Source organism: Centruroides vittatus, unplaced genomic scaffold (genome assembly GCF_030686945.1).
Source record: "Centruroides vittatus isolate TY-2023 unplaced genomic scaffold, ASM3068694v2 contig_620, whole genome shotgun sequence".
Lineage (NCBI taxonomy): Eukaryota > Metazoa > Arthropoda > Arachnida > Scorpiones > Buthidae > Centruroides > Centruroides vittatus.
The window spans coordinates 1,388,134-1,402,030 of record NW_027122381.1 but is presented as its reverse complement, the minus strand read 5'-3'; the positions used below and the strand labels follow the sequence as shown (position 1 = coordinate 1,402,030).

The following is a 13,897-nucleotide window of genomic DNA, read 5'->3' as shown; positions in this document are numbered from 1 at the left end:
GCTTTAAAAATGTCCTCCCTCTATTTATATACACGCTCAATGACCTCCTTTTCGGAACAATTTGCCTCCACTCATAATTTTTTATCCGGTGACATTATTTCGGTCCTACCTCTTAAATAACTACATTCCATAGTTCTCAAATATTTCAAATAAGAAAATCTTTGAGAATCTTTATGACTTCATCACTCTACTAACACGCCAATTACACACTCACAAAAGTTGTACATATTCTTCCACAACAAACTTTAGGGATCGTATCTTGATGACTCCTAGGAGCTTGTTGCAATACCTCAGTTTTATGGGCATCAAATTTAAAACCACTGATATAGGGTTTACTTTTCGGAATGTCCAGGATACATCGTGTTTTTAATCAACAGACGTTTGAAAATATTTTAATTGCGGAATCCACGATAGGTATAGAAGAAAGGCATCAAAATTATATACAGACTACGCAAAGAATGCGGAAAAGGATTTTGCAGAAAAAAATTTCCTCTAGGAAGGGCTTTACAGAAAAATACACGAAACAAAACACAGTAATTAACGAAATCCAATCTTAATTTTAAGTACCACGAATAAAGCCTTGAAATTTACTCCGAACAATGAGGCACAATGGCGCACTCGGGATTTAATCTTGGGGAGCAGAGTCGAACGGTTAGAAAATTTTTTAATGCGAATTCAATAAAATTCCCACACGTGACCACTAATTCACTAGTAGTGTAGAAATAGAAGACACAGCACAATATAACTTGAAAAATGAATTTTAGGAAAATACTTTTGGAAAATTTTCTACTGTTTGTTTTTTCTTTTTCTTTGAAGGGGGTCGGGGCCTCTTGGCACCCCTGGGTACGCCACTGATTGGGCAACGTTACTTATACCAGTGAACAGCTTATGCAGAAAGCAGGTCCCTCGCGAAACGAATAAACGGGTTTTCGTTGTTTTGTTTCGTGTATTTTCCTGTAACGGAAGTTTTTAAACTAACTTCTTTCCCTGCAAAACTCTTATTGGCGTCCTCTGCAGTCTACTGTATACAAATTTTGTTGTCGGTCCTCTTATTGGTTACAGCTAGTGTTCCGAATAGAAAAACTTTTAATTATGGCCATCCTGTAGTCAACATGGTCACTTCCGAGATCTATCCGAAATATTTATCAGTCCCTGTTGCATGCACAATGAACGATATTATCCAAAACTAATTTTCGTGATCTATTGATTAGATCACCATTACCCACTAACATGGCGGTCGACAGAAAATTTTCCGCGGGACAAAGCGTCAATAAATTTAATTTTTGGGGTCTTTTTACAAGTAGCTTAATACGGTATTGCATCAAAGCATCCTATCAGTGGCGTAGCTAGGGATGAAAAGTTATCTAATTAGGTTTGGTACGTATTAATACCGAAGCTACGCCACTGCATTCGATGATCGAGGCGAGGTTACGTATCTCGATCACTTTACGATTATAATTTGTGAAATTTTTTCGATTCCAGGGAGGAGCAAGGCCCCGTCTGCCCCATGCCCATTAACGATGCCATGCTTATACTCGACGTATTTACATGTCAAAATAGCGTCTTGCCTGGTCCCGAAGAATTGATGCCGGCAGTTTGATATTATTTACTCAACAATAAAAAATTTTGCCAAAACTGAGAGTTGGCAACTTAATCTTTTATGTTAATATTTTAGACGCATTTTCACATTTGTACGGCATTTTTAATCTTCCAACGCGATCTTTATTAACCTACACCCACGAACTAGAAGTAGGACATAATTTACGAGGGAGTGGCAATCGTGAACAACAGAATGTGACCTATATATATATTTACATGTATTATAATAATCGGGATTGAAAAAATTGTAATTAGATCGTTAATCATGACAAATTTTTATTATATAAATGAAACATGAACGACATATTTTCAATCAACCGAAAGAAAGTTGTGTTTTTTGATTTTATTTATCCCTTATCGATCCTTTTCGAACGAATGGAAAGAAGGCTGATGTTAAGATCAAATTTCATACTTACGAATTAGTTAAGTTTGATCAATCTCGACAGATATGGAAACGAAGAAAAAAAAAACGTTTTCACTATTTTTTGCTTTATGAAAGATTTAAATTTGAATAATATACACCATCTACAGCCCATACTGATAAGGTGCAATATACAGGGTGTTTCAAAACTATGTCAGAAATGTAAAGGCAGGTAGAGGGCATTGGCGTAGCGAACATAACTGGCGCCTGGGGCACGACACTTTATTAGAGCCCCTCTCACTTCTCCAGAAACACATAGTTTGTCTTGGAGACCACTTGGGCGCCCCTCTGCGAGTGGCGCCCGGGACACGATACACCCCCTTGCACCCCCTCTCTATGCCACTGGTAGAGGGGACCTAAATAAGCAGATTTCATAAATGTGGGTGTGGAAATGCCGTGAGAGGGCACCGTCGAGTTCGGTGGACGAAAGTGCTTCGCTGGCTTGAACTGTCGTTCCCTGCACGGATTTTGTGCAACGTGCATCGTTACACCAATATGGAGCTTGCCGACATGCATTTCGTGTATGGGGCTGCACGAGGAAATGGAGCGGCTGCTCGCTTCGGCAGGATCGTCAGAAATCACCTGGATGCTGTCTATGGCCGGCATTGGATAGGACGGGATGGACCCGTTCCTTGGCCACCGCACTCCCTATATTTGACGTGCTTGGATTTCTTCTGTTGGGTCACATTAAGAGCATGGTGTACAATAGTCCCATAACGTCTGAAGAAAATCTGGTTGCCCGATTGTCTGTTGCTGCTGGAAATGTGCACGATGTGCCCGACATTTTTACTAATGTACGCCAATCCGTACGCTGTCGCCGTGAATCTTGTATTGTCATTGGTGGTTGCTCTTTCGAGCAGCTATTGTAAACTTCTTGATAAATAAATTGTTGCTTTCCTTTGTCTTCACTTGTCTTTTCACTTACCTGTTGTTAATACTGCCTTACGTGCTAGCACTTCGACGCTGCATTTCCACACCCATATTCGTTTACGAAATCTGCTTATTTGGGTCCCCTCTACCTGCCTTTACATTTATGACATATTGTTTTTAAACACCCTGTATATAAATTGTCTATTTTGGAATTGGCCACCAGTGGCCAAATGGATAAAACCACAGAATGCTAGTAGTTGGTGGCGAGTTTACACTTTGGCAATGGGCTAGATGTGTGGTTTTCTTTGTGTCTAACGCCTAAATAGGGCCAGTTTCCCGTAGAAAATCCTCCCGTGAGATATTCCCTCTTGGCAGATTTACCACGTTGCATTGCTGTATCCCACCAAACCAATTAACCAACCAATCTTTGTCAGAATTAAAAGCAATACAGCCTTGGTTCCAACTTCTTAAGCCTTAAACAATGGATAGTTCTCATATTTTAGCCATTTTAGTGTCTTAGTTAACTAGGATATGTAACAAGTAGTGAAATTTCAGGAAGAAAAAGATTGCCAGTCAGTACAATGTTCAAAACAACATTGGAGAAATCAAAAAATACCAAATTGTTTCTTCTTTAAAAATTCTCATAGCTATATAAATGTATTTTTATTTAAAATTTATTTTAATGCCAATGTTATTAAGGTACCTATGACAGGGAAAGAAAATTTTATTCTAGAACTGGAATAATATCTACTAAAACCACCCCACAACAACACTGAAAATCAGTTGAGGCAATGAATACTGAACAGAGATAACATAGATAACAAAAAAGAGATAACATAGCGAAAAGAACACTTAACCACTCAATGGATGTTATCATAAAAAATATGGTAATCTTCACAAAAAATAGCAACTTACTACTGTATCTATTACAGAGAAAGAGAAGAGATACTAGATCAAAGTACAGGCAGATCAATCTTTATGCCATTTACAAAGAAACATATTACTATGATTTGAACTATATAAATGAGAACTGTCGAGAGCAAAGGTCACATAAAAGTGGATATTTAAAAAGTTTACTATAATTTTATGTCTGAAGTATAAAAAATGTTATCTTTAATAAGATAATATATTCTAACAAAATAGAGAAAAGTAAAAATGCAGAAATATATTTTTATATGTTTTAACAACTGCAAAAACTCGATATCAGATAAGAAAAATCAATAAAAATTATGGATGATTTACGGGGGTGATCGCTGGACTACAAAACACTTTTTTACAGGCTACCAATTAGATAGTGTTGGATATTAGTTTGGCCAGCAGTGGCAAAGTGAATAAAAGCACCAAACATTGCTCATAGGTTCACACCTCATCAATACACTGGCCACGTGGAGCTTTCTGATTTTCGCTTGTCTAACATGTATACGATGCTAGTTTCCATAGGAAGTCCTCCTGGAAGGTACCTTCTTGGCTGATTGCTCACCTGTTGCCTTATAACAGTGATCCTAAATACTTATAGAAAACAAGTAAAAAATTATATAGAATTGATCTATCCATCTTCCTCTATTGATACAAACTGAGTCCTCCATTTTACCAATGCTTTTTTTAGGTTTCTCTGTCTCTTGCATATCTCACAAATTGTTTTGAACAGTTTTGAACCATTTTGTTCTAGGACTTTCTCTTCTTTATTCTCCAATTTGTACACATAAGGCCAATTTTGGCAACCCTCGTCAAAACATTCTCTATTATAAGGTAAAGCAACTACATATGTAAGAAAATAAATAACTGTATTTAAGATAAATATTAAAGTAATTGGCTTTTCCAGATAAAGACGATAAAGCAGAATTTATATAATGAAAAACTTCTAAGAGAAATAGAATTGTTGTATGCAATTTACATAAGAATAAGTGATGAAATGCTTCTCACTTTCATCACTTGGGAAGGAAGTCTAATAATTTTCAATTGTACTAACAAGTAAGATATAAAATTTAATAAGTTTAACTTCTTTGAATTAAGAGAAATTTCACTACTCCAAAAATAATATTTAAGTTTAAAAATGGATAGATTATTATAAGTTAAACAATAAGAGTATGCCTCAAAGTTGTATTTCATGCAATGCAATGAGATTTCATTTAAAAAATTTTATTTTTATTATTACAAAATGCAAAAGACTCATTTTTAGGGCATTAAAATTTTCATTAAGAAGTCTGAACCTGTGATATTATCCCTTCCTCCTCTCCCCCTCAACTTGTAATCCTAAAAAAAGTAATAGTATAAATGCCCCATATATAAAAGTATTCTTTCCAAATTTCAAATTTTTGGTCTATGGGGTCGAGATGTAATGCAGAATAGACATCAAAATACAGAATTTTGTAAGGGTTCTTTTTACATTTTTGGACTTGTGGAGTGTCAAAATGTTGAAGCAAAAAACCAGTGGGTCAAAATTTGACCAATCACTATTTTCTTCTGTTATATTCTATAACAACTGGAAAAGTAAAAATTAAGTGTTAACATACAAAATCACTATTTTTAAGTGCTAAATAAATAAATTTTTGACTGGACTCCTATACAAATGAAGTCTATTTAAGATGAGTTGCAAGGATCCACCCTATGGATTTACATTAAAAAAATCCAGCGAGTTGCTTAATTTTCCCGGCAACGTTTGGTGGCACCAACTGTTATATTTTATTTAAAAACTTTTTATATTTTTAATTATTATAAAATGGCAAAAAGCTTAATTTTGAGGGAAGGGGAGGGTTTTATAAAAAATTTTAAATGCTAATAATGAGTAAAATCGTCATTAAGTCCGACCCTACCGAAGATACGCGCGACCCCCTTTATTTCCTCACCTCCTCGACCTTTAATCACCAAAATTTAATAGCATCGATCTACCTAATACACAAACCTCCTTGCAAAATTTCAGAAATTTTTGACAGAAAGCATGAGAGTTATTAAGCTTCAAAGAGGGTGAACAAAATTGTACCCCCTCAAACACACAGGAAAAAACCCCCAAATTTTTTTGTATTTCTCAACATTTCAAACGAGTCCAAAAGTGTAAAAATCTGGGAGTCATTTTCTGATCAATCGCCATACTTTCCCTCTGTTATATATAACAGCCAAAAAAGTAATAAAAGAACATACATAAAAAATATCAGGAATAGATGAAATTTCTGAAGATATTTTTTATCTTGAGAAATAAATACTTTGTTTTTAGGCATGCAAAATGAAAAATATGTTAAAAATAAATAAATAAAACTAAGCTTGTGTGAATCTGATCTTCTGACCCAATACAATGTACTATTAATATACTAGCCCTTTAGCCATCCTTTGAGTTCAATTCATTATATAACATTCATAAACATTCTTCGTGAAAGAATTGTACGAAGGATCTTAATTTTCTATATCTATCGATTAAAATAACAAAAGTATTGAACAGTTTCTTTTAAGTTATGCAACTGTATGATGATACAATAGCAGAAATATCATACACTTTTTGATGCTTGTTGCATTTAGAAAATAAATTCATATAGACAATTATATAGTATGTTGTTTTGATATTTAATTTTATTGGTACACAACAGCGTACGCAAAGCACACAAAATGTAAATAATTCCACAGAGCCAAGAACTAGAGAAAATTAATGATGCATAAACTTTTCATTTTCTTTCTAAAGAAATTTTGGATTTCTAATATTTCAAGTGCATAAATTATATATTTTTACATATAAGTAAATTTATCTGATGATAAAATCACAAATGTATCATAGATTACCGTCGTCAATGTAATTCTTTTTCACTAATCGAGCGCATATTTCTTGCAAAGAATATCTGAAATACTTTAATTATTTAATAATTGTTCTAATTATATCAGAATATAAAGTAATGTGATATATGATATAATTTCACTTTTATTATATAACTGTTTTTTAAAAAATAAAAAGAAAAATTAATCTTCAACCAGAACAATTGCATAAACAATAATACAATAAGTGCATAAAAATTTAATGACTTTCTGCATAGAAAAAATTCATATTTGTTTTTTTATACTTCAAATTATTATGGTTCTTTATCGCCATAAGAAACTATCTGGTAAAAACCAAAGTGACTTTTTATTATTTTCTTCTATATTTATGTTATTTGAAACAAATTTTTAAATTTAGTTTAATTTGCATAAGAATTAATTTTAAATTGATAGAATTTTCAATCTTAATAGTATTTTGACTCTTACTTTGATGTTTAATGCAAAATAATACTTAGCAGAGCCAAAAATAAACCGAAATTTTGTCACATTTTAATACGTAACAGAAACTCATACTATACTATGGTGGTTCTCAAACTATGGGGCACACCTTCAGAGAGGGTGCAAGACCATTACCTTCAAAGTAAGCTCATTCTGCCACCCATTTGTTCTTGGTGTCTATACCATTTATGGCTTCCTAAAGCAGTTTAGGAAGCCATTTTTGTGATGTGAATTTTTAATGGTTTTTTTTTTGTTGTAGCAGCTTCTACTCCATCCACTATTTAATTTTTCTTTTCTTGTGGGGAACATAAGTCTGCAGGGACAAAATCAAGGGAGTAAGGAAATTGGAAAAGCACTATTATGCCTTTCTTGATCAAATATTTGCCGATCGGTAGAAGTTGAGGCAGAAGTCTCGTCTTTAAAAGGGCCGTAGACAGTGGCGTAGCGTGAGTGTCGGCTGCCCGGGGCGGAGGAAAATTTTGCCGGCTCCTTATTTAGGTATTTTTACAAGATATTATTATTTATTGTGAAATTTTGCCGCCCCCACTATGCTACGCCACTGGCCGTAAAAGACGTCATAAAATATAGCTTCCAATAATGCTTTGACAATGCTAGAAGTGTATAGTTGCAGGTGCTTATTTTGAAGGTGGTCTTCTGTAAATAATTGTACTATTAACATAAGTTATATTAAAAGTTGTTTATTTTTGACTCTACAATATATAAGTAAAATTTTACTTATACGGTTGTCCCGTATAAGTAAAATGCAATGCTATTATATATGTTAAAATCAATTCAAATTACTTTGCTTGGAACAAAAACATTTTAGAAAATTCAAACATTTGGCTTTACAAATTACGCATCAAGAGAAATAAATCTTTGTCATTGCTGCTACTCTTATTGTCTTCCAATAATGTCAAAACCCAAAAGTACTAGTTTTCTAAAAAGTTTTCAGTCTGAAAAAGATTAAAAGTAGATTTAAAGAATAAGCAACAATCTTTAATTCAGTAATTAATTATAATTAAATAATACATTTTTGGTCACATTTATTGGTCATTGAGTTCAAAATACAGAACAGAATACACAACAGTTAGAAAATGGGTACAAATGCATCTCCGAATGAGGTGGTTGGGACCTTATGAAAGCTGTAGAGGAGTAAAAAAAGTCAAATAAACTGATGGTCTACGTTACCCCCGCCATCACGTGACGGAGCTAGAGAACTACGTCGACCGCACCGGTCGCTTCCATTGACCAGTCTGCAGTCTAGTCGGAGAAAGAGTCGAAAAGGCTAGTATCTCCATATAAACTGTGTAGAGAAGAAAGAAAGAAACAGAAAGATGGTCTACATTTAAACATTCACAAGACATAGCCCCCAAAATCAGCCTATAAACATGCGACACACTTAATGAAACATAGCTCTGAAATAGTGGGTGCAATGGCATTTCTCACATTTCAGCCATCTCTAGTAAAATGAAAAACAATCAACTTTTTGCATTGTTTTGAATTTTTCATTTTTAAATTTTACTCCATTTTTAAGAGTTTCGAAATTTCAGACAGGCCAGTTTCGGGGGACAGGGGGTCGGATGTAGACCATTGGTTCCCGACATTTTTTTACTGCCACGGACAATCTATAACCCTGATAAGGTCCAAACTGCCTCATTCGGAACTGCAATTTTACTCAAAAATTTTTGTTATTTAATTATAATTATATACTGGATTAAAGATTCTATTCTATCTTTCCCATTTCAGTTTTGTTATTGAATACACATTTGACAAGCTTCCTTAACATTATTAAATTCGATTCTTAAAGAAATTTCAATAATTTTCGTAAATGATTTTAGTTTTTTAATAAAAGCTTTATAAAAACATTCATACTATTTTCTTTCATTCTTAACAACACTATAATTTAACACTATTTTGTATTTACAGCATTTAACAAATTTATTATATCTCCTACATAATTTTTTGAAATGTTAACAAGCCTTTAATGGCAGAAATATATTTAGTTAACTGTTACAAAAATACTTTTAAAGATAGATTTAATTGTTCAAATTAAGTTGTAATTAATTATCTTTTCAATAACTTTATATATATATATGTATATATTATAAACTGCAAACTTTTTGTATAAATTTTTAAAATAAATAATCTAAAATCACAGATGTGCAATTTAAATTCTTAAAAATTTAAATAATTGCTATATATTTTTTAAATGGAAGAAAAATTGCTGACATTAAAATATTTTCTAATAAATTATATACAGTAATAGTTTTAACAACTTACGCTTTGGTGCAAATATTGTATAATTAACTTCAATTTTTAAGTAATTTTAATTAGATTAAACGGGATGCTATCTGCAAGATTTTAAATTAATTATTTTTATCGGCATAAAACTGTCGCATGGCCGAAAATGCTTGGTTAAATTTCGGATAACTCGTCAGTCTCGAAGATATCCACATCGGCAGCGCGGACGTCACGGACGGCCGCAGGTATCTACCGTCCAAAAGTAAAATGATCGCGTAATCGTCTTTGTGACGTATGGCTCTGCCTATAGACTGGTTCACCGCTTTCATGCAGATATTTTCGTAATAAACTTGACCCGGCAGTCTTCCGTCTTTTGCTTTCGGTGCAATGGTATTTAAGTAATTCATTTTCTCCTTCAACTCCGGAGAATTTATATTTGGATACGGTAACCCGACCATAACGATGCATCTTCCGAGATCGTCGGAGAAGTTTATTCCTTCGCTCATTTTCCCTCCTACCACGGAAAATAATATCGAACCGCCCGAACTAGAATTATTTTTAGACTGAGAGATCGATCTCGAATAATCAGCCAAAACCTGATCTACAAGACTAGATTTTTTAGGCTCTCGAAATATTTTTTTCTTCACATTCAATTTGAAAATAAATCCTGTTTTATCCCAATGAGAATATACTTTTTGTTCATAGTCATAAGAAGGAAAGAAACATACTATTCCACCTGGGACAATGGAAGAAATATTTGTAATAACTCTGCCAAGTTCGTCCATAACATCTACAGACTCTCTTGACTGGAAAGTAAAGTCTAATGGTTTTCCTGTTGGACCCTGTGATAATGCTATTCCTAAAAGATTCTCTGGAGGTATCACATGACCGCAAGAAAAATGTACTAGTCTGTTAACGTTTGTTCCTGCAGGCACAAAGAGCTGTTCGACAAAATCGGATGTTGGTTGCATAGTACCTCCAGCAACTATAACTGATTTGCATTCGGAAACAATGTCTTGAAATTGAAGTGCCGGATTAAGAAGTAAAAATTTTAAACTGGATTTTTGAAGATTTTCTTGTTTGATTGATAACACACGACCGTCATTACTAGGATTAGTAAGTGCACGAAGAAATTCCTGGAAGAGAACAAATGGAGAACCGCTTAGAATCTGGTCGTCCGATAAATTTTGTGTTGCATTTACTTCCGCACTTCCTTTATTGGAAACTTTTGATAAGAAATTTGTTATGGATGATTGCACATATACGTTTGATTCCTGCTTTGTTTGAATTGTGACTTGATATTTTCCAACAAAACTGTGAAGTTTTTGAGATATCTGACTTACTTCACAATATTTCAATATTTTAAACAAATTAATATTATCTATTTGTGTTAACGATAAAAAATCTACATGAGAGTATATATTAGTTTGACTTTCACCACCTAAAATATCAGTCGGTACCGTATCGACATTACCCCCGAGATGCTTAATAAATGCAGATAATATAAATAGTATCTGCTTGACATACATCAGATTTTTTGCATGCAAACGTGACTTGAAACGTTGAAAATATTGATGTAGTTGAGAATAAGCATTTGCCAAATGTGCACCACTAACAACCGAACTATGTATGTTATTTATTGTTTCTAGAAGATTGTGGGCTTCATCAATAATAACAATGTTCCCTTTCAACTTTATTCCACAAGCCAATCTTGTCTGTTTATGCAATAACATATTATAAGGCAATACCACCAACTCGGCTTCACTCACTCCGTGTCTCGAACTATAATACGGGCACACTCTATGCCGCTTGCCCATTTCGACGATCTCCTCTATATCGGCGACTTCGACGAGCATACGATCTCTCATTTCTTCCACGGCCACGTGTCGGTAATACGGACAACTGCCTCTGTTTTTCGAATTAGCATTACTAGCCTTCAAGAGATTCTTCACCTCTTTGGACATTCTGGCAGATTTTTTATTCTTCTGCATATCTAAACACTTTTCATTAATCAAACTCAAACTTTTCATCTTCAAAACTGCTTCGTTTATGCACAAATTCTGTCTGGATCCCAGAGAAATCACCCTAATGTCAGAAGCGTATGGACTACGTCTAACTTCCCTAACAAACTGCGACAACTGCGAATGAGTTCTGCTACAATAGTATATCTTAACGTTATCTCTCTCCTCCTCCTCTTCGCCGTTCTCCTCTCTACTTTCGTCGTCGCTAGCATAATCGGCGAGTAAGATATCGACGTCCTCGTTATCTTTGCCCGAAAGATCGTTATCGACGGTTTCTTTTAAGTGTTTGGAATTTTTAAATAGCTCATCGAATTCCGAGTTATTAACGACTCTTTTTCTTTTAATCTGTTGTTTTAATTCCTTAAATCTCTTCTCTCTTTTCTCAATGTACTCCATTTCAGATTTAGCTTCTCTGACTTTATCCATCTGCTCTTTTTTCTTTGCAAACGAAGCAAACCAATCAGATTCATCTTCTTTGACGTTATCTTCTAAATTAATTTCGTTCTGTAATTCTTCTTTTTTCTTTTTCTCGTGTTCCTTCAGCCACGTCACCGCACCGCAGATAAGGCTGAGAGACTTTCCTGTTCCAGTTGGACTTTCGAAGATTCCTATTTTCCCATCTTCTAATGTATTATACAATTTACTCATAAACTCTAATTGGACGTCGTAAGGAGTAAATGGAAAGGGAAATTTCGGTGTAGACTTAGCGGGTCCGTTCATTATTTCAAAATATAATATCCTTACTGACGAACCGATTCGCGCCACTTGTTTACACCAAAGCAGCGACCTCTTCTCTTCGCGGATAAAATATATATACATTTTTATTTCTGTAAAAAATCTTAAAATTATTAACTCGCTCGTTGTTAAATTTTAAATTATTTAGTAACATTTAATTTATTTTAGTTAATAATTATCCTTCGTAAAGCTTTTTTCTTTAAGCTTAATTAATGAAAAGATTTAACCCACAAGGGGGCGTAATTAAACGTTTACTAATGACGTCCTAATTTAATTAAATTCTTTACTAAAAATAACATTAAATTATCGTAATAATTTTATTTAATTCGTATATAATATGTTAAAAATAATTTGTTTTAAAAATAAATATAATGATTATTCGAAAACGTTTATGTTTGAAAAGTCGGATGTCGGCCATTTTGTTTGCTTTAATAACAAGAATCCCTACTTTTATTTAAACTGACAAATACTTTAAACGAGAGTTGCGGATGCTATTATTATATACTTTAATTGTTATTATCTTGAAAATTTAAAAATATTTTCGGAATTCAGTGCCAGATTCAATTCAGGATTTTCGGCCGACCAATAGTTTTACAGATAAATTCAATTTTGTGTTCTGGAAATTTATGTCATACAACGTCACGTTTGAGATTATTTTGTATAAAATTAATGTAAACTTGCATAAATTTTGTAATTTCAATTTAAAAGACTTTTCCTGAAAAATTGAATGCATTATTATAAACTGTTTAAAGTCAACAAAAATTAATGCGTAATAAAAATAAGCTTTAGGTTATGAATTATAAATACCTAAATATTTTTAATAATAAATCATAATTAATTTTTAGATATTATAAATTATTAAGTTGTATAGTCTTTTTAAAGTCTTCCTACCTTGTGGAGACGAAAAGGTCCTTTCTCGCGTCTAAAACGGATTCAGCCAGAACACAATAGAGATACCAATTGATTGGTGACGAGAGACCGGGTCTGGCGTATCCGGCCCTAAATCATCCATGAAAATTTTTGAGGGTGCAACTCTGAACTCGAACTCGGTCCTCGGAATGGCAGCTTGACCATCTTCTCTTTAGCCATATAAATTTTATATAAAATGATTAACATATTCAATTTGCATATACAGTATAAGAGAAGTTTTTCGGAATGGTTTCAATTTACGTGCTTTCAAAGTATCCAGATAAGAAATTATTAATCGGTTTATATACGCTGATTTAGAATTTTCTTAGCTTTCACTTTCTTAATGTTTCATTTTCTAGAATCATATTAATATCATAACATTTTATGCAAATACTCATTTGTTATACAGAATCCAGATTCGAATCCGACCCTATTTAATAATAGATGAAGGATCAACACTCACGAAAAATCACTCGAACAATTTACATGCTTTGTCTTAATGGGGAATTTATTTACTGTATGAAGAAATAAACTGCAATTTTGAATTTGAAGATTATCAGATCTACAGATTTGAATTATATTATCAAATAATTTCTCATGAAAGAATTCGGAGTCACCGTTATTCATGCGCAGTTCGGAATAGCATTGAAGTCCATGAATAATCAAATCAGAATGTCTTCTCCCATTGAGGGTGGGACATTAGAACAAATCAGGAACTGGCCGTATAAACCTTAATGCACTTCGTGACGATAAGTTCAAATTAAAAATCAATTGCAACGCGTATATAAAATATATACAAGAATATATTTACCGTACAGTATCGCATATATTTTAGGGCCCAGATAGCCGAGCGGTTAAGGTGGTA

The 13,897-nt window shown here is 33.4% G+C and overlaps 1 protein-coding gene across 1 annotated transcript; it reads right to left on the bottom strand.

Moving 5' to 3' along the window:
* Nucleotides 1–7,883: 7,883 nt before the first annotated feature.
* On the bottom strand, nt 7,884–12,214 carry LOC136979421 (ATP-dependent DNA helicase DDX11). Its single transcript, XM_067275396.1, has 2 exons — nt 9,407–12,214; nt 7,884–8,079 (listed from the first exon to the last, which is right to left on the bottom strand). Exon 1 carries the CDS (start codon nt 12,205–12,207, stop codon nt 9,493–9,495), a length of 2,715 nt encoding a protein of 904 aa, XP_067131497.1. The 5' UTR covers nt 12,208–12,214; the 3' UTR covers nt 7,884–8,079; nt 9,407–9,492.
* Between the last annotated feature and the right edge of the window lie 1,683 nt (nt 12,215–13,897).